Genomic DNA, 22,974 nt, shown 5'->3' on the forward strand with positions numbered 1-22,974 from the left:
ATTGTTAAAAATTGCTTATCCGCTAAATCTATTTGCTTACTAATATTATCTCACGTAAAAATACGTTCAAAGTATTCTCATCCTTTCGATCTGTCCCAGGACCTGTCCTACGGTGTTAGAATGGTGGCAATTCGTCACCTTAAGCGACAAACCCTTATAAAAGTGATAGGTTTTTTTCCATGTAAGGGGATGAGAAATGTGACCGGTCCCTATCACCAGAGGACCTATCCCGTGACAGGTTTGAGATCTGTCCCTTTTCCCGTAGGTACTTTTCGAGTTGTTGTAGATGGGACCTCTTCTGATGAATTCAAATTAACCGCAGGTGTACCACAAGGCTATTTCCTTTCGCTCTCTCTTTTTCTTATTTTCATTGACGATCTACTGACGAAGATTTTGAATTGAATATTGGACAATGAAACGCTCTTGATGTTCTTAGTATGAGAATAAAATGTGATGCCCGTTGGGCACAACATGTATTCCAAGTATCGAAAGAGGCATCCAAGTGCTTGGGCATTCTTAAGCGATGCAGAAATACTTGACTTCATTTGATCTTCTTTAAAATCTATACTACCTACATCAGGCTAAAGATGGAATACAACTCGCATGTATGGGCCGATGCTCCTAAGACATTCTGGGAGCTACTCAACCGTGTCCATAAGGGGCCTACTTTTTATAGTTGAGTCCGAACGGCGTGCCGTTCTCTTTGGAGAGAAGTTTTACATGGCATAGTACCTCACAAATGTTGCCAGCATTAGGTGGGCAAAACCACCGCTGTAAGTTTTTCTGATGGTCTCGCCAGGATTCGAACCCATGCTAATCTCTGCGCTACGGTGGCCTCCCCATCCTATGGTGGTGGTGGGTATAAAAATAGGCGTACTACCATGTAGAGCACAAAACTCCCATGCCATTCATAATTAAAAAAAATTTTTTTCATTAAACTTATTTTAGAAAATTGTTGCAGGATAATTAACAATTTTCGTAGTCGTTTTTCTACCAAAGTTGTTGTTTTTCAAAATTACTGTGTAAGTACGGTTTATCTGTATCTGTAGACACATCTTCTACATATTTGATAAAGTCATTAAAAGAATGTGTCAAATGCGATCCATTTGCCGAACTTAACGCGCTTTCAGTTTTTTTGTGTGTTATATATAATTGAAAAACAAGTTGTGGCAACACTGTTCATAAACCGTCCATAAGTGCAACCCACATAAAACCCACTCTCCCAAAATCTTGGTAAAATCGCTTAAGCACTTGTACATCGAGCAATTGAACAAATCTACTTACACTGTCATAACAAGTAATCATACACATGTGCTACATACTCCCGAACAATTATGGACCAATCTTTGCCACTGAGGGAGTGTGGGTTTGTTTGGCAGAGTGGCAAAGGAAGAGAAAGAGAGAGAGAGAGAACACATACATGTATAAATAGGAATATTATGCGAATGCCATGACTATAGTGCTGGTACAAACACTTGCTTTGTTTGTTTCTATGTGCAGCAACTACAGCGACTTGTGGCAATCATAAAAGTGGCAAAAATGTAAAACAAAACAACATTGCACAGCCAATCGCCTGCCTTCCTACTTTCTCCATTACTTCACAATACAAAGAACAAAACTTCTTGTGAACAAAACAAATGAATTGAACATAAGTTGAAATGAAAATGGAAAATTATTGGCGAAGAAAATCCACAAGACCAATAAAAGCAATGCAAACTACAAGGAGTAGATGGGGAAATCTTTGACAGAACTTGCAGTTTCTTCGAGAAAGGAAAAAAGCGATGTTGAACAATTGAAATAAGAATGTTGTTGTAAGCATGTGTAGTTTAGGAAACTTTCAAGATTTGAAAGGAAGTGTTTCCGAAACAAAAGTAATTTCCTTAAACTGAACGGTGAATGGTTGAGGCAGTCGATGTTTTAATGGAAATTGGCATTAATTTTGATTTGTGTAACATTTGAAGGCAGGACATAAAAGCTTTGTTTGGGCATTTCCAAGAAATCCACACTGATAAGGTACTACGGAACGTAATACTTGTCATAGACTAGCAATTTAAGATTTGAAATCCTTAAGCAGTTTATTATTCCATGTCTTAGATTAAGTGTTTTTTCGCATACGTATTCCAATGTGAGCTAACAACCGTATATTGCTAGAAAGAGTGGAAAGACTTATCTGCCTGGAGAGAATGCCGGTCTAAATACCAGAATCCAATTACTAATAGGTTGCCCAAAAAGTAATTGCGGATTTTTCATATAGTCGGCGTTGACAAATTTTTTCAACGGCTTGTGACTCTGTAATTGTATTCTTTCTTCTGTCAGTTATCAGCTGTTACTTTTAGCTTGCTTTAGAAAAAAAGTGCGCGAAATTTTGTTTACGTTTGTTTGTTTGGCGTCAATTTTAATATGGAGACCACAAAGGAGCATTTTCGTCATATTTTACTTTATTATTTCCGTAAAGGAAAAAACGCGGAGCAGGTTGCTAAAAAGTTACGAGATGTGTATGGTGATAAAGCCTTAAAAGGAAGACAGTGTCAAAATTGGTTTCGCAAATTCCGTTCTGGAGATTTTTCACTTGAAGATGAGCCACGTTCAGGTCGACCAAATGAAGTTGATGATGACCAAACCAAAGCATTAATCGAATTGGATCGTCATGTAACTGAGCGTGAGATAGGAGAGAAGTTAAATATACCAAAATCAACAGTTCATTATCACATAAAAAGTCTTGGACTGGTGAAAAAGCTTGATATTTGGGTACCACATGTATTGAAAGAAATTCATTTAACAAACCGAATCAACGCTTGTGATATGCACCTTAAACGCAATGAATTCGATTCGTTTTTAAAACGAATCATAACTGGAGATGAAAAATGGATTGTTTACAACAACGTTAGTCGAAAACGATCATGGTCCAAGCATGGTGAAACAGCTCAAACCACTTCAAAGGCTGATATCCACCAAAAGAAGGTTATGCTGTCTGTTTGGTGGGATTGGAAGGGTGTGGTATATTTTGAGATGCTTCCAAAGGAACCAAACGATTAATTCGGATGTTTACTGTCAACAATTGGACAAATTGAATACAGCCATCAAGGAGAAGCGATCAGAATTGGTCAATAGTAAAGGTGTCATATTCCACCAGGACAAAGCTAGACCGCACACATTTTTGGTCACTCGCCAAAAATTGAGTGAGCTTGGCTGGGAACTTTTGATGCATCCACCATATAGCCCTGACCTTGCACCATCAGACTACCATTTATTTCGATCTTTGCAGAACTCCTTAAATGGTAAAACTTTCGGCAATGATGAGGCTATAAAATCGCACTTGGTTCAGTTTTTTGCTGATAAAGGCCAGAAGTTCTATGAGCGTGGAATACTAAATTTGCCAGGAAGATGGCAAAAGGTTATCGAACAAAACGGCAATTATATATTTGAGTAAAGTTCATTCTAAGTTTTATTAAAAATGCATTTACTTTCTTTTAAAAAACCCGCAATTACTTTTTGGGCAACCATTGACTTTCTTTTAAAAAATCCGCAATTACTTTTTGGGCAACCATACAAGTTTGTCTTCTTTATTTAAAGCTTCTTCCGACAAGTTTTGAGAATATCTATAACAACATAAGAAGAAAAAAAAAGAGATTTAATAGACAATGGTTCTTTTTAACCGTCTGTCATTTCTGTAAGTTATTAACATATCATTTTCAATTGTATTCGTTTACAAGAAATTCTCTATACCTAAGAGATATTTTTAAGTGAGACACAAGCTAGCTCCAATAGTTTCTTTCACGGCCGTCCAAAATATTGATCATATCTTCCTCGGATAAGACTGCAGATTGAAAAATTCGCATTCTCACTTCTCTCAAAACTGAACACATTCTTAAGAAATGAAATAAAGTTTCATCCCGACTAAGGTTGCACAAGGTATACTTTTTTCCCAGCAACATTTAAACGTTGAGCCGTGTTTTTCATGTTTGAAACCCAAAACCCTTCATTCTGGAGCAATAAGTTGGTAAGCTTTATTGGTAAATGATTGTCATTGTATTGTATTTGTACATTATTTGATTCAGGTATTGCAAAATGCAAATTAATTGTAAATAAATGACTGCGAACTAAATGTTTTTAATATTTTGGTTAATCTCCTCAAAATAAGAAAATCCCCACGCTTGGACCACATATGTTTGAATTGCCCTACAAACAGCTAGGTAAAAATTCCATTTCATTTGAATATTTACTTCGTTTCTTCCATGGAAATTTTGCCATTTTGAGTTTATTGCCATCTTTGGCTGGTTTGTTCTTTTTATCACATGTTTTGAAAATGATAATTTTGGGTTGAATGTAACTCCTAAATATTTATTATCTTTTACGATTTTTATTTCATTTCCGTTAAATGCCCATTTTTCGCCCCTACTAAGCCGTCCTCCTTTTCTAAACACCAGAATTTCTGATTTAGACATGTTGAATTTTCGGTTCCATATATTGCAAGGTTTATGATCATAGATTACAAGATCTGTATGTCATCTGCCAAGATTACAATATCATCTGCATATAATAGTAACCTCATATTGATATCTTGTATATTTATTTCTCCTTGTAGATTTTCGTGTTGACCATTAATATAAAGCGAGAATGGAATAGGCGATAATAAACATATGAATTGGTTTGAAAATAATCAGTCAGTTCTCCTATCCAAACTGCATATTCCGTGTTATTATATATGTTTTCAATTAGCTTCAAGTATCTGTTTGATACGCCAAGCTTTGAAAGTTTGTATATCAGAGATTTTCTAAATAAATTATCAAAAGCGGCTTTGAAGTCCACAAAGAACGCATATACTTTCTTGCCTTCCTTATGCTTAAGACTTACAAGGGATGCCAGATTATAAACATTATCCGCGATCGAGTAACGTTTTCTAATCCCGGCCTGGTATTCGGTTAATACTCGATGTCGCTCTACCCAATTAAACAGTCTTTCGTTTAAAATGCCCATCATTAGTATAGCCATGCAGTTCATGAAAGCGATTCCTCTATAATTTGATCGTTCTGTCATATCTTCTTTTTTGTGGATTGGGAATATTACAGTTTTAATAAAGGCTTTATCTCCGATATTCAATATTTTGTTGTATCTGATTATTAATTTTTTATGAAAATACTCTGGAGCATGAAAAATATGCTCGTATGGGATCCGATCCTCTCCTGGCGCTTTATTCATTCTTAGTTTCTTCAATATATTTTGTAACATTCCCAAACTAAATTCAATATCTAATATCGGATCAGTATTGAAGCACTGAGCGTAGCTTATATGAAGTGCATTTTGATCAGAATTTAAAAGTTTTTGGAAGTAGTTTTTGAATGTGTCTGAAGATATTGTTGTACTTATTTGAAAGGTTTAGTTCCTCATTGCCTCAACAGCTTTCCACCACTCCTTTGGATCACTAACGTGGTTTATTGTATCCAACATGCTTCTAGTATTTTCTTGTTTGTTGTTTTTACAGACTTCTTTGTATAGCTTTACCGAATTGAAGTGCTTTTGTCTGTACTCAGGTGTATAATATTTACGATATTTGCTGAGTAGTGAAAACATGTATTTTCTCGCATTATGGCATTTATGATTGTGCAAGGCTGTTTAGGAGTAAATAGGGCAATTTCGCTTATTTTAGATTTTACCGACGATTTTATTGTGTCTCCAAGATTTCCAATGTTAGATCGTTGAATATGCTTGGGGTTTTTTTTAGGTTTCTCTGGAGTTCTGCATAATACCTGTATATTTTGTTTTTATTCCTGCGGAGCTTAGGTAGTAAATTGAAATTTTTGTTTATAGTATTTTCTGTTGGTAATTTAATACGTAACTATATTGGTAAGTGATCTGGCCAAATAGAATCTACCACTACAAAATTTATCAACAAGATGTAGTATTTCTTGGGATACAGCGCAAATATCATTTACCGATTGGCCTGTATTATTTATGAAAGTGAGATTTCCTTCCTCATGTTCTCGTGTTCTGCCATACAGTATGAGTAGGTTACTATTTGTGAATGGGTTTGTTTCCTTTCGCATTTATATGCTTATCCCTAGATTTACTTGCTTCTAATCCTGATAAAAAGTAATGCTCGGTAAACTTCATTCAATTCCTAGGGAATTTCTCCAATCATTGAATTGAGATCACTGATTAGAATGAGGTTGATGATATCGTTTTCTTCAAACAGTTTGGATACATTATTAAAATCGTTTGTCCATTGAGCGGGTCTCCAGTATTGTGGGATGATAGTGAATACCGGTCCCAGTTGAATAAAGAATTGATAGTTTTGTAAATGTTCATAATGTATAACTTAATGCATTAATTCCCAGAATCCCATTGAATGTTTAAGGTGTCTTTTTACTTTGTTTTTAACCACTTAAAAATTCAACTTTTTCGTGTCCCACTCTATATATTCTACAAAATCTTGTTATACCAAACATTTACACTATAAAACTTTGAAGCCTCTTTTGAAATATTAAAGTATGTGTGCACCTTATGTTGTAAATGTTTATAAAATGGTAAAATCAAAATTCAGTTGGCTTGCACTCTGTCCTTCATATGTTTAAGGTTGATTTACACTATTCCAACTGCATACGATTGTTTCCACATATACTCGCACAGCACAGCAGTGTACATGGGAAGAATGCCTTCTCACGTACATACCAGTCCAAATATGTGCATTAATTATGTCGAGAGTGTAAGGTCGGCCGGTTGGTGGTGCATGGATGGTCTTCTGACTGCTGTTGTAACGTCAAAGTGCGTGTATATGGCTGTGTGTGAGTGTGTGTGTTAGAGCACAAAGTGATGAGAGTAGATGAATGGTTTACAGGGGGCGCACAAGGATGTTGTGTAGTATGTGTACAAATTTTAGTGTTTGTATGGTTGTATGTGTGTTTATGGTTTAGTTTGTTCTTAAAATGAACAAAGAAAAGGAGAGAGGCGGCGAGAGAGGTATGGAGCATACTTACCCGTGTCCTTAATCCAGTAGTTAATTGATTTGGGGAATGCCTCTACGTGACATTCAATTTGAACATCAGTGCCAAGTGGTGCACCGACTAATTGATTTGGTACTTGAATGACTGGATGAACTGTAATGACATAACAAAACCAACAAAAACATTAGTAGCTTCAATAGCATTGATTAAAATTTTGTAATATTTTCCAGCATAGTTAAAATTTTTGAAGTAATTGCGTGAAAGGCTTTTCAGGTGTTTTATAAAAAAAGTATGAAAAATTATGTAAAAACATTCCGAATAAGTTGCTCTAACATTACGTAGGTTGATAATAGTGGTAGTCTATACATGGACTTACGAAGACATATAAAAAAATGTCAACGGTGGTCATTTCTTCACAAAGTTTGATGACCTTTGTGAGGTATTCAGTCTTGTAAAACTTCTCTAATAATTGATAGTTAGGGATACAAGTACCCAAGCAGAGATCTGATTCTAGCTGGAGTTAAGAAAGAGGTATCGTAATGAAATTCTTGTTGGCCCAAAGTATACAAGTAAAACTTGGTAAAAAATATATTCCATCATATAAGGTCGTGTTTTAGGGGAAAATTGGTTTTTCGAAAGTCGCCAATTTTTAAAAAAATCAACAAAAAATTTTCTCACAATTTTTAGGAGTGAGATTTTTACGAAAACGTAGTAAAGCCTCGTTGCAATTGATGGCTTTTATTAACAAAAAAAGGCGATAAGCCTACCACTTTTGACAGTAGGTGCAATTTTATGTCAAAGTCATAAGAATCCACTTTTCTTGTCTAAATGGTCATAAAATGTTGGGTAAAGTAAGGTTAGGTTAGGTTGAAAAGAGAGTGCAGATATTAATCCACCCAATGCCACTATGGACATACACCTAAGCCAGTAATCGGCTTGTTGTGCGCTCTAAAAACTATAAAGTAACCTCTAAAAGAAAAGTTTAAAACAATTAGGGACCGGGCAATGACAAAGGAAATGTTTCAACGTCTCTTCATCTTCCACGCATGCCCCACGCATGCCCCACGCAGGCCACACGCATGCCCCACGCATGCCCCACGCTTGCCCCACGATTGCCCCACACATGCTATCACTTGCCGCACCGATTTTACATAAGTGAGCTCGTAGTCCCATGTGTCCCGTTATGATACCAATAGCTATACTGACCTCCTTCTTGCTTCCTTTCAGTAATGGCCTCGACTTCTCACGATCTGGAGCACCACATAGGACTTTCGCCGTCCTACCGACCGTGTCGCTGTTCCACAAAGTTGTATGCGCATTCGTTGCACACTCCCTTAACTCGGACTAAGTCGACCCGAAAGGCTTCGGGTTAACCAAGTTTATTGACGGCAGTCCTCTGGCCTTCACCGCCAAATCGTCTGCCCTTTCATTTCCCCTTACTCCGTTATGGCCCGGCACCCAAACGATGCGGATTTTGCCATCCTCAGAGAAGGCGTTAATCTACTTCTTACACTGCAAGACTGTTCATGGCCTTACCGTCCTCGTTCTTATTGCCCTTATCGCAATTTTACTGTCGGTAAAGATGCTCACACTCGACGTCCTCGCGTATTATGGTCAGACAGTCTAAAACAGATCTCAATCCCTGGGTTCTCAATGTAAACCCACCAGACCACTCTGTCCTCTAGCTTTGATCCATCCGTGCAACATGATCTTCCATCTAGGGTTCCGTCTCCATTTAGGGTTCCGTCAATCCAAGACTGTGCCGATGGCAGCAGTGCGTCGCACTTAACTTCAAGTTTCATCTCAGGTATCCGTTCGGAAACCTCTCCCGTTCCTTCCAGATTTCCTATCGTCGGCTCGATTTTACCGCGATGGTATGAGCTGCTCCCATCCTCAATCCATTCTCCCATCGCCTTAAGTCTCATAGCCGCAGTGGCTACCTCAAACTTAATCTGTATGGTCGTCGTGAACAGACATATATCAGTCTTCTCTGGGTTAACATGATATTTGAACCCAAAAAATACGTAAATCATATGAAAGCAGGCTTATGGCACACTTATTTTCATGTAACGCTAGACTTAATATCTCCTGCAAAAGCCTCAGATGGGTAGGCTCTCAGGTCATTGTATGTTAATCGACGTGAGAGACGGAGTACTTTTTTACAAAACCGCCGAGGGTACAGGGTGATATCAAGCAGGGTGTTTAGAGTAAATAAAAATGATACAGAGTGTAGTATCGGTGCTGCACAGAATTCTATACTTTGAAACGTTCGCTACATTGGAATCGCTACAATGAGAATGTAAATGGAGACGAACGTATTTCTGGTTGAAAAGACAGACAGAATTTAAGTAGGTGCATTTGTAATCTCACGTGCTACAAATAATTTGCAACTCAGGATCTGCACACATGAACAATTTTATGTAAGCTAACCCTACTCATAAGAAAATGAATCCCAACGATACGAAACATGCAGATCGAGATGACAATGACGATGCACATGATAATTAAACATATTTATGGTCGAACTGGCAGACGATATTCGCTTTGCACGAGAAACACAATATGAATTAGACACTGGTTGGAATCTCAAGAAAGAAAGCACTTCCTGTCCCAATGTTATAGCAGAGCAATGGCAAACCAGAAAGAGCCGCAACATGCGTATTTGGGAGCCAAAAGCCTCCCTTAAGGTACCCATGGTACGACCAGGATGTCCAAGAGCTACTGAAGACAATAATGTGGCATACAGGGCTGCTTTACAGTCAGTAGCAACGCGCCACGCGAAGATGAGGTATCGGGAGAGGTTCTGCAAGAAGAAGGAAATGGAAAGACATGAATGTAAGCGAATCGAGATGTTCAGGCCCCAGAATGAAGTCCGAAAATTCTACCAGAGAATTGAACATCACTGCTCTGGTACAGGAACATCCTGCTGCAGGGAAAAAGAAAACCTGGAACTAGATACAGATGGTGTGCTGAAAATATGGAAAGGACACTTCCCAGCTGCTGGTATCCGATGATAGTGGCCATGAGTATACCACAGAACCAATCCCTGATGACGGTTACGTGGCAGTAACCAGGGTAAAATAGAATAAGGCAGCAGGTGCCGATGGGTTGCCGGTTGAATTTTTTAATACTGATTATCAGCGACATGCTGATAAATCTAGCATACAATGATGATTGAAACCTCAGCATACCATGTCCCGTACACAAGAAAGGGGACAAAACGGTATGTGCCAACTACAGAGGCATCGCATACAAGATACTTTCGGGTGAACTGAGTGAAAGATTTAAGTCTAAAGTCAACGAAATACTTTGACCCTATCAGTTTGGCTTTAGATATTTACATTGCACCAAATTCTGTAAACGACCCGAGAAGTACAAATCAACATCTACCCTTTACGTTTAGTTGACTACAAAGCAGCCCTGGACAGCCCTATACGTTCAAAGGTATTCCAAGCCATGTCCGAGTTTAGTATTCCTACAAATTTAATACGACTTTGCAGGATAACGCTTGCTGGTACACGTTCCTCAGCTAAAATTGGAAAGAACCTCTCCGAACCCATCAATACTAAAAGAGATTTCAGACAAGGAGATCTCTTTTATATGCTGCTGGGGAAGATTATGTACGATGCAGGAGTGAATGGGCATAGTACACTAGTCACATGAGAACATATGCTACTCGCCTTTGCCCACGACATCGATATTATGGGCTCATCATCGGAGGAAGCAATTGCAGCCTTTGAAAGCATTAAAAGAGAATGAACGAAAGTGGATTTGTCAGTAATAGAGAAAAGACAAAGTGGATTGTATCAACATCCACAAAGTTGGGAACTACAACTTTGAGGTAGTCAGCAACTTTATCTACCTCGGCACCGCCCTCATCGAAACAAATGACACCAGTTTTTAAATAAAACGAAGGATAATATTGGCAAACATATGCTACTCTGGACTGAGCAAGCAGTTAAGGAGGAAAGCCACCTTTCGACAGACGAAAATCACACTATTAAAGACACTGATACAACCAGGCTGCGGAACATGGGTACTTGCGAACCAGATGAGTTTAGGGGAAAGATCCTTCGTTAAATACATACACAAATCTGCGTTACTGTAGAATAAAGGCGTTGTATAAACCACGAACTGTGTGACGACGATAGCTTTGTTAAATGCATCACAATACAACGGTTGCTTTGGTTAGGTTTTGTTGCCAGAATGAATGAAAAAGCTTGCGAAAATATTTTTGAAGACGACTGTAATACAACATGCAAAAGGGGATGACAAAAACTCTGCAGGAGTGATTAAATGGACTAAGACATCTTGAAACAGAGTGTCAGAGATTGGAGAAGTAGCGCAAAAGATCGAGGGGCTTGGAAAGCTATTCTATGTTCGGTTAGTGGGAAAAATGTTTTGTCATAGCCAATTAAATTAAAGTATGTTTCCGTTCAGGTTCAGAAATGGCTGAACCGATTTTCAAGAAATTTTTGCAAGTGATGGTGCAATAGTTCCTTGCTGAAAATAGGTCACTAAAGTTTTTGATATCTGAAGAGAGAGTCGACCTCCCCTTGTAACCTGATTTTCAAAAACGCTAGATTACGGAGATGAGTTGGGCGATTCAATCAAAGTTTTGTTTGCCCTCTTATATAATATTCAATAATGGGGCCAAGTGTTTGGGTGGCCGCTGAAATCCAAAAACATCCCCAATATACCTCCAAATTTGACATCTGCTTATAATGCGGAACGAACGAATTCGAATTCTGACGAGGACATCAGAAAAAATATTTCAGCTGTAGTTTTCCCCTCGCAAGGCGACATGTGTGTGGTACTTTGCCATGTATAGAAGCCGTTTCCCCAAAAGAGGTGTCGCACGCCGTTCGGGCTCGGCTGTAAAAAGGAGGTCCTTATTATGGGGCTGAAACTTGAACGGAATAGCGCTCATTGATATACTAGAAGTTTGCCCCTGTTCCTAAATAAAATGTCCACGAGCAAAGTTGCATTTGGTTATACACATAGGTAATTGTATACACACATATGTACATAAACATTACTACGTGTATATATTGTTTAGGTGAAGAAGTCAAAAACTAATAAGAAAAGCTTCTCAGTTTCTTGTTTTCAACTTATAAAAGAGTAGTTGAGCTTTATAAAGCTTCAAATTTTGGAGTGTGTCTGTATGTAAACAATAAAGGACTTCACTCTCCATGAATGTGTGACTTACACATATGAACATACATATATTTTGTGGTTTTTCTTGTCAATGGATTACATTAGGAGGTAAGGCAAAATGTTTGCATTCAATTCCGAGAAGAAAAATATACACTTGTGTCAGTTATAATAAGGTTGAAATTTATATGGGAATATAGTAAAAATTCTTTATATTAGTTAACAAAATGTTTTTTTTTTTTTTTTATCACAACAATGGTTTTTGTTACATAGGATAAATGGATGGTGCTGGTTATATCGTTGTACATATATAGGGCAAGAGAAGGTTTTTTGACATTTTGTTTGTAATTGTTGGAAAAAGCATATATCTCAAAGAAAAGAGAACAATCAAACCTTAATATCAGACGAAGGCACTGGCTTCTGGATTACAATCTGATTTAATTTTGGAGAACATAGTCATATTGGGTTGCCCAAAAAGTAATTGCGGATTCTTCATATAGTCGGCGTTGACAAATTTTTTCACAGCTTGTGACTCTATAATTGCATTCTTTCTTCTGTCAGTTATCAGCTGTTACTTTTAGCTTGCTTTAGAAAAAAAGTGTAAAAAAGCATATTTGATTAAAGTTCATTCTAAGTTTTATTAAAAATGCATTTACTTTCTTTTAAAAAATCCGCAATTACTTTTTGGGCAACCCAATATTATATAGAAAAAAATCTTAAACGTGTTTAGACATATGTCACCCAACTGTTGGGAATTACTAACAATTCCTATATATTTAGAAAGATAAAACAACGCTGTGGTAAACCATTGGCCAGTCCTTCTGTGGTCTACAATGCCCTATTGTGGTCCCCTTGTGGGCTCCTGCTCCATTCTCAGATACCTAGTCTCGAAATGTCTTTCACCAATCAATCTTCCATAGGAGTTTCGATCGTCCCGTCTGTCGAGAGATGGCTTTGCTCCTCATCTGTTTGCTCAATTCAAAGTAGCATATGTTAACCAATGTTATTCTTCGATTTATTTCAAAACTGGTATCATTTGTTTCGGTTATGGCGGTGTTGAGGTAGATAAAGTTGTTGACTACGAGGGTTGCGTTTTATATTTCAGGATTGGACAACTCTTGTGTTGCAATCTGTTAACTGACACCTCTATCGTAAGGCTTAACACGTTTGAGGTTATACGTACTCAGAACGTTTTGACATACGAGCGCTATTTGTATTGTTTACAGTAACTTCAAAGATTCATCTCGCCCAAGAAATGGAATTTAATCTTAAATATTTTCGTGCGATTATTTTTCACAACTTTCAATGTGGATTATCTCAACAACAATGCATCGATGAACTTAATTCAATTTTTGGCAATGAAGCTCCATCAAGGACCAGTGTTTATCGATGGTTTGGTGAATTCAATCGGGGTCGTAATTCACCCCAAGGCGAATATCGTGAAGGTCAGCCAAAATCAGTTGTATTTCCAAAACCATTGATGCTGTGCGCCAACTGATATTGCAAGATTGTCATGTGACCTATCTAGAGATTGAGACAACCTTAGGCATTGGTGGGACCAGCATACATTCAAAATTACTTGAATATTTGACCGTCAAAAAAAATTTTTCAAAAAAAAAGAATTTCTCAAAAAAAAGGCTCGTGTCGATTGGTCAAAAAAAATGCTCAAAAAATACGAAACAACTGCTTTTTTGAGCACTCAAGACATCGATTTGATGAGTCATCCGCCGTATAGCCCTGAATTGGCACCGTATGACTTCTTTTTATTCCCGTACGATAAAAAATGAAATGGGAGGTCAACGTTTTTCGACACGTGAAGAACCAATCCGAGTGGCAAAAGTGCGTCGACAATATTAATAGAGAATATTTTCAAAATCAATTAAGCGATTATCGATGAATAATTGTTTTTGTTCTCTAATCCCGAAATATAAAAGGCAACCCTCGTATCTCAAAATTGTTGTTCACAACATTGTCAATTTTTTTTTAACTGCTCGGGTGTACAGGACTTTTTGTGAGTTGATAGCTTCCAACTTGTTTTATCTCCATTTACTGGCAACCAACTTTTGGTGATTCTCTTTCCATACTTTCAAAGGGTGGAATTGCTCCTTCCGGTAACCGACTCATAATATCATATGGCATATGTTCTGTTTACAGTAGTGTGACATTCCTTTTCGCACCTGCATCTCGTATAATTTTCTCCAGGATATTAAAGTGATCACACGACTGAAACCTCGCTTTGTATTGAACGGTTCGGAGAGGTTTTTTCCTGTTTTATCTGAGGAGCTTGTATCAGTATGCGTCATCCTGCAAAGTTGTATCCGTTTTGTAGGGATACTATACTCAGACATGGCTTGAAATACCTTTGAAAGTATAAAGCTGTCGAAGGATTTGTAGTCAACGAAAAGATAATTGGAGTTGATTTGTCCTTTTCGGGTCTCTTCCAAGATTTGGCGCAATGAAAATGTCTGAACTATGGTGGATTTACCCGGTCTTAAGTCACACTGGTAGGGCTTAACTATTTCGTTGACTTTAAACTTTAATCTTTTACACAGTACATTCGATAGTATTTTGTATGCGATGGAGAGGAGACTTATTCCTCTGTAGTTTGCATATACCATCTTGTGACCTTTCTGGTGTGCGGGATATAGTATGCTAAGATTCCAATTATTCGGTATGCGTTCTTCTAGCCAAATTGCACAGACGAGCTGATGCATATGCCTTATCAGCCTGCCGCCTCCTGTCTTCAACAATTTAGCCGGCAACCCATCGGCTTTTGCTGCCTTATTGGTTTTTCGGCCGGGTTATTGCTACGTGGATCTCGTTTTGACTAGATGGTAGACATTATATACCATCATCAGGGATTGATTCAGCGGTATACTCATGGCCACCATCATCGTATACCAACAACTGGGAAAAGTGCTCATTCCATATCTTCAGCACACTATCTGTATCTGCTACCAGATTGCCTGCACCAAAGCCATCGGTTTGATTTTTAATTCTTTTGCAGAATTTTCAGACTTTATTCTGGCTCCTGAACATCTCGATTCTCCCAAGCTCACTTCTTTCCATTTCCTTTTTCTACTTGCGGTAAAGACGTTTCTCCTCTCTCCTTTTCTCTGATACCTTTCTTAGCCTGGCGTGTTGCTGCAACTGCAAATTTGCCCATTAACATTCCATAAAGAAACAGGGACAAACTTCTCATATAACAATGAGTGGTGGTCGATTCAAGTGTTAAAGTCAATGATAAGGGTGCTCTTCTTTATACCCGAGTCCGAAAAGCGTGCCGCAGAGCGACACCTCTTTGGGTAGAAGTTTGTATATGGCTCTTATGGCTGTCCCCCCTTACCCCAATTTTCAAAAAAACGATGTCTCGGAGATGGATGCACTGACTTAAACGAAATTTTGTATGCCACCTTACGATACCCCAGAAACACGAAATTGGTATAAAATTTTGGGTCAAATAACCTGGGGGGACGCCCCATCCCAAAACCCACCCGAACGGATATGTTTACCGATTGGGGCAATATGGGTATCAAATGAAAGGTATTTAAGAGTTGAGTGCGATCTTAGACTAAAAATGCCACACTTAGTGTCAGGGGGGTCCCCCACCCTCAAAAACACCACCCACCAGGACAATTACCGCTTTGGGCAAAATGAGTATCAAATGAAAGGTATTTAAAAGTAGATTACAAATGTGACATACAAATTTATTTCTTTGTGTCTGAGGGGCCTCCCCACCCCCAAAACCCCCGGCAGGACTTTTTTACCGATTGTGACAAAATGGAACTCAAATGAAAGGTATTTGGAAAGGTATTGCCCAAAATCAAATGTGGAGCGATTTGGAAAATATGAGACTCAAATGAAGGATATTTGGGAGTAGAATATGAATATGATATTTTAAATTGTATCCAAGTACCTATCGTGCCGTTCCAACCCCAAAACCATCCCAAAAGTACCGCCAATAATCAAAATGTACCGGTCGGGACAATTGAAAGGCTTTCGGGAGTAGAATACAAATATGGTGTCAAAAATTGAATCCAAATACCTAGAGCGTCCCGCAAGAGTACCGCCCAAAATAAAAGGGACAATATAGGACCCCAATGAAAAGTATTCGAAAGTAGTGTATGAAAAATTAAAAGTTGGATCCAAGTATCTAGGTATTTTGGGCTTGGGACGGCTAAGCCCAAAACCTCCCAAAATCAAAGTGGACCGATCGGGACAATATGGGGGACTCTAATAAAAGTGTTCGGAAGCAGAATACGATTATGCTGTCAAAAATCCAAGTACCTAGGGCGCGCCCCAAGCCCAAAGCCGCATCAAAAGTACCGCCCAAAATTAAAAGTGGGCCCACCGGGACCATATAGGACTCCAATGAAAGGTATTCTAGAGAAGAGTTCGAATATTATTATCGAGTACTAAAGATTGGGTGTCATTATCAAGGGGGCCACCCCAAAACCATCCCAAGTGGGCATATTAGAGAATCATGAAAGGTCTATGTCAGTAGAGTTCGAATTTAATGTTGATATAAGGTTTCATGTATCTCGGTCACGTTCTGCCGTTAAGCAGGGCATGTAGATCGCGACAATAAAAGACTCAAATAAATTGTCTTTTGGCTCATCTTACACGCTGGTTGAATGTCTTGTATCTATCGCGAAATTATCTTTTTGGTTTTTGGATCGGGTGACAGCCATATGGCCGTTTGAATCCTTCGATGTTTGCCGCATCGAAGTCTATAAGCCTCAATAAATTATCGAAAGTTTCTTCGTGTAGGCCAAATTTTCCTGCTGTTGTACCAAAGACATTTTCCTTCCTGGGAGGGACAGCCGTCATATTCTCTCTTTAGACGCACGTAGAAATATCCTTGGTCTGTTTGTCCTTGACTTCCGTGGGGGCATGGGTGCAACTAAGGTTGACATTGAAGAATTATGCATTTTTTGGGATTGTGGCCAGTATCTCAACCATCGGAGTAAATCCTCGGCCAAAATTCTATGTTAATTGATTGCAAAAAAGAGTGAGAAAAAATGTTTCTTCGTGTAGGCCAAATTTTCCTGCTGTTGTACCAAAGACATTTTCCTTCCTGGGAGGGACAGCCGTCATATTCTCTCTTTAGACGCACGTAGAAAATATCCTTGGTCTGTTTGTCCTTGACTTCCGTCGGGGCATGGGTGCAACTAAGGTTGACATTGAAGAATTATGCATTTTTTGGGATTGTGGCCAGTATCTCATCATCTATGTTAATAGATTGCAAAAAAGAGTGAGAAAAAATTTGTCTTTCTTGAAATTTTCATTGACATTTCCCTTGCATAAAAGTTGCTGAAAATTTTTCTTTAGGGAAAATTTTTTAAAATATATATATACAAAAAAGGACGATCACAATTTCTTCTCTGCTGTATTTTGTGAATATCTCTCACTGGCGAGAGAATTCGAAAGGTTTGCTTTAATCACACGCAAGGTGTGACCTAAGGGGTAGTACTTTTTCATATGTTTTGAAATTGTGTTTGATCTGATTCGTTTTTTTCCTTTGCAGGAAAGAAAGACTTTTTTTCATACATTCCTAGATTAATATTCTTAATATTATTTAGGGGGGTTATATATTTTTGCCACAATTGAAGGGATGTGACCAACCATTTCACCAGAGAGAAGATGGACCGCCCAACTGAGCAGTTGTTGACATAGTAGCTGCGATGTCTATTTAAACTAACTTTTATTCGAAAAAACCATATGTGAAGTATAACAAAGGAAAAATATTTGTTTTTGAGGGCAATGAAAAACAAAATAGTATAGAGTGAAAAACCCAAATGCTTCTATGGCACTCACCCCTTTTAAGCTCTAAAGCTTTGTTTTTTTGCACATAATAATGGGTTGTACTACTCCACTGATGGCATTGAGTTTATAAATACATGTCCTTTAGGACTTTTGTGGTTTTTGTTTTTACCAAGATTGCGTGCCTTTCGGCATTTAGGCAATAAAACTTGTCACACACACACCAGTGAATTAGGGGTCAGTTTGCATTATTACAAAAATTTGGATTTCACTATACTTATGGAACCAGTTTGTTGATTGCTGAGTATTGAATCATTTGGGTGGGTACCATGGTTAGGGGATGATTATCTCATTGGTTTCAAGTTCAACGCAAATCTCAATATAATGGAGAAAAGGCTTTTAATGGAAGACCTTATTGTCAGCATTTGAGTGTAGCGGAAAAAGATTGAAATGCTACAATGTTTAAAAAAAATTATTCATATATTGCGTTACTTGTATTGAAACTATTTGTTCTTGTTCTACGGCACAGTAGGAAGAATTGCAAACGAAAATTAAAAATGAAAAAAAAAAGAATTTTTTTTGAAAAGTTGTATTAAGGAAGATTTTATGAACAATATTTTAAAGAAAAATTTAATTTTTTTTAAGAAAATTTCATCATTTTTTTTTTTTTTTAAATTTTATGGATATTTTGCCCATGGATATTCTTTTTTTAAAGAAAATTTCATTGAAATTTTGTCTTTAATGAAAATTTCATTAAAATTTTGTCTTTTAAGAAAATTTCATGACATTTGGCCTTTGGAAAAAATGTTAAAGACATTTTGTCTTTAGAAAAAATTTTATAAAAATTTTGTTTTAAGAGATAATTTCATTGACTTTTTTCCATGGAGAAAATTTAATAGAGTTTTTGTCATAAGAGAAATTCTACTAAAAAGTTTTGCTATAAACAACAACTACACCCATTGTACGTAACACAATCTCAAATAAAAAAGATTTGAATTCTATTAAATCTTCGTTAATTCATAACAAGTAAGAGCATGCTAAGTTTGGCCGGGCCGAATCTTATATACCCTCCACCATGGATCGCATCTGTCGAATTCTTTGCGCAGTATCTCTTTTTAGACAAACAAAGAATAATGAATAAGGACGGAGGAGGAGGAGCTATATAAAGTTATAGTCCGATTCGCGGCTCAAGAAGCAAAATCGGGAGATCGGTTTATGAGGGAGCAGTATCAAGCTATAGATCGATTCAGACCATATTGAACACGTATGTTGAAAGCCATGGGAAAAGCCGTTGTACAAAATTTCAGCCAAACTGGATTTTAGAAGCTCAAGAAGTCAAGATCCCTGATCGGTTTATACGGCAGCTATATCAGGCTATGTACCGATTTGCGCCATACTCGTCACAGTTTTTGGAAATCATATCAAAACACCTCATGCAAAATTTCAGCCAATTTCAGGGTGAGAATTGCGCCCTCCAGCGGCACAAGAAGTCAAGATCCAAGATCAGTTTCTATGGCTCCTATACCATCTTATGGACCGATTTGAACCATATTTCGTACAAATGTTGAAATTGATATCAAAACACTACGTGCAAAATTTCAGTCAAATCGGAGAACAATTGCGCCCTCTAGCGGCTCAAGAAGTCAAGACTCAAGATCGGTTTGTATGGCAGCTATATCAGGTTATGAACCTATTTGAACCATACTTAGCGCAGATATTGGAAGTGATATCAAAACACCTCATGTAACATTTCAGCCAATTAGGGTGAGAATTGCGCCCTCCAGCGGCACAAGATCCAAGATCGGTTTATATGGCAGCTATATCAGGTTATGAACCGATTTGAATCATACTTAGCACAGATGTTTGAAGTGATATAAAAACACTACGTGCAAACTTTCAGTCAAATCGGACAAAAATTGCGCCCTCTAGAGGCTAAAGAAGTCAAGACCCAAGATCGGTTTATATGGCAGCTATATAAAATCATGGACTGATTTGGCCTATTTACAATCCCAACCGACCTACACTAATAAGAAGTATTTGTGCAAAATTTCAAGCGGCTAGCTTTACTCCTTCAAAAATTAGCGTGCTTTCAACAGACGGACGGACGGACAGACGGACGGGCAGACGGACGGACAGACAGACGGACGGACAGACGGACGGACAGACAGACAGACGGACGGATATAAAATAAACACACGATTGTGGATTTAAACAGAATTTAATTAAGACAAAACCCGTTAGGCCTGTGTGTGTGATGTGTCCACATTATGAGACATACATATCTTATTTGAAAAAATGTCATAAAATCTTTGTCGTCGCTTTTTTCATCATCTTGTACAAAAGGGGATGTTTCTATCGGTCTGTCCGTCGGTCTGTCCATCCGTCTGTCCGTCCGTACAGACGGACGGACAGACGGATGGACAGACCGACGGACAGACCGACGGACAGACCGACGGACAGACCGACGGACAGACCGATAGAAACATCCCCTTTTGTACAAGATGATGAAAAAAAGCGACGACAAAGATTTTATGACATTATTTCAAATAAGATATGTATGTCTCATAATGTGGACACATCACACACACAGGCCTAACGGGTTTTGTCTTAATTAAATTCTGTTTAAATCCACAATCGTGTGTTTATTTTATATTCCCTTTTTATGGTTACTGAGTGGCTCGAGAATGATTTCAGTGTGTTCAAATTTCCTAATTTTTATTCACATATTCAAATTTCAAATTTTCTTCAAACAAATACCCATCGCGGTTTGTGTTGAGTCACATCACCCCTTCCATTTGGGCGGTTCGTCTTGTCTCTGTTGAAACGGTTGGTCACATCCCCTCAATTGTGACAACAAATATACCTTAAGAATATTACACAAATATTACTCTAAGCTGACAAAAACTCTCTTCTTCCACATATGGAAACAAAAACAATCAAATCAATTGAATTTCAAAATATATACAACTGCCTCATATGTGGTCGATTTCAAACTTCCGGAAATTCGATCACATAAATAATTTCGAATAACCCTGAAGGTGATTCACAAACAGCAGAAAAGAAATTTGTAATCGTCTTTTTTGGAAAATTCTTAAATAATAACAAAATAAAATAAAACAAAATAAAATAAAATAAAATAAAATAAAATAAAATAAAGTAAAATAAAATAAAATAAAATAAAATAAAATAAAATAAAATAAAATAAAATAAAATAAAATAAAATAAAATAAAATAAAATAAAATAAAATAAAATAAAATAAAATAAAATAAAATAAAATAAAATAAAATAAAATAAAATAAAATAAAATAAAATAAAATAAAATAAAATAAAATAAAATAAAATAAAATAAAATAAAATAAAATAAAATAAAATAAAATAAAATAAAATAAAATAAAATAAAATAAAATAAAATAAAATAAAATAAAATAAAATAAAATAAAATAAAATAAAATAAAATAAAATAAAATAAAATAAAATAAAATAAAATTAAATTAAATTAAATAACTTAAAATAAAATAAAATAAAATAACTTCTGTTCTGAATTTTCTTCAGAATATTTGGGAAACATTTTATTTCTATCATTTTTTGTTTCCTACAATATTTTTGGCCATTTTGTAGTTTTGAGTTTTTTTCTGAGTTACATTTTAATACTCACCATCGAAGGATGGTGGCACATTCAATTTGCAATTCGGTTGCAACACATCGAAATATTCATTTTCAACCCTATAAAGTGTAGATATTCTTGGTCCTCGTTAAATCTAAGACGTTCTAGCTATTTCTGAACATCCGTCCATCTGTCTATTTGTATGTCTGTTGAAATCACTGTACAGCCTGTATAAATGAAGATATTGACCTGAAACTTTGCACAGATTAACTTTTTTTGTCCACAGGCAGATTAAGTTCGTTGATGATGGGCTATATTGGACTATTTCTTGATATTGCCCCCATAAAAACCGATGTTTCTTTTTAGGGTCCTAGGCTCATAAAAGTTGTAATTATTATCCGATTTGGCTTAATGAATCTATGGCGACTATGGACCCGACATCTATGGCGACTATGGACCAGATCGGTCTATTTCTTAATATAGCCCCCTTAAAGAGTGATCTCCCGAGTTAGGGTCCTAGGCCTATAAAAGCAACATTTATTATCCGATTTCGCTGAAATTTGGCGCAATGATTTGTGTTGAGAACCCCGACATCTGTGACGACTATGGTCCAGACTGGTAAGTTTCTCAATATAGCCCCCATGTAGACAGATCTTTCGATTTAAGGTCCTAGGCCCATAAAAGCAACATTTACTATTCGAATTCGCTGAAATTTTGCACATTGACTTGGGATAAGATCTCCGACATCCGTGCTGTATATGATCTAAATCGGTTTATACCTTGATATTACTGTTATATATACAGGTCTTCCGATCTAGGGTCTCAGACCTATAAAAAACATCACTTTTGCCCGATTTTGCCAAAATTTAACACAGTGAGCTGTATTCAGCTCACCACCGTAGCCCACGCAGAGGTTAGCATGTCCGCCTATGACGCCGAACGCCTTGGTTCGAATTCTGGGGAGGCCATTAGAAAAATTGTCAGTGGTGGTTTTCATGCCATGTAAGACTTCTCTTCAAAGAGGTGTTGCACTGAGGCATGCCGTTCGGACTCGGCTATAAAAAGTATCATTGAGCTTAAACTTGAATCGGACTGCACTCATTGATATGTTAGAAGTTTGCCCCTGTTCCTTAGTGGAATGTTCATGGGAAAAATTTGCAAAAAAAATTGCAATTTTGTGCTGTTCATGTCAAAGTTCATGTCGATTTTGGCTTATATAGGACCATTTTTGGGTATATCCCCTATATAGACCGATCTTCCGATAGAAGGTCTTTTACCCATAAATAGCGTTTTTATTGCCCGATTTTGCTGAAATTAAGTATAGTTAAGCTATATTCAAACCCTACACATCCTCTCCGAATATGGTATAGATGGGAAGATATTTGGATATGGCTGGCATACAGATCAATCTTCCCAATGTATGGGACTTCTAATATATCAATAAGTGCAGTCCGATTCAAGTTTAAGCTCAATAATACGGGGCCTCCTTTTTGCACTCATATAAGACTCTT

At 37.2% G+C, this 22,974-nt stretch overlaps 1 protein-coding gene across 1 annotated transcript in view; it reads right to left on the minus strand.

Moving 5' to 3' along the window:
* Positions 1-22,974, minus strand: part of LOC106086339 (uncharacterized) — a 121,516-nt gene that overhangs the window by 14,681 nt on the left and 83,861 nt on the right. The window contains exon 5 of the mRNA XM_059367229.1: positions 6,975-7,094. Within this exon, the coding sequence (XP_059223212.1) occupies positions 6,975-7,094 (120 nt within the window). The remainder of the gene's footprint in view (positions 1-6,974; positions 7,095-22,974) is intronic.

The sequence above is a fragment of the Stomoxys calcitrans genome, chromosome 4, assembly GCF_963082655.1.
Source record: "Stomoxys calcitrans chromosome 4, idStoCalc2.1, whole genome shotgun sequence".
NCBI lineage: Eukaryota > Metazoa > Arthropoda > Insecta > Diptera > Muscidae > Stomoxys > Stomoxys calcitrans.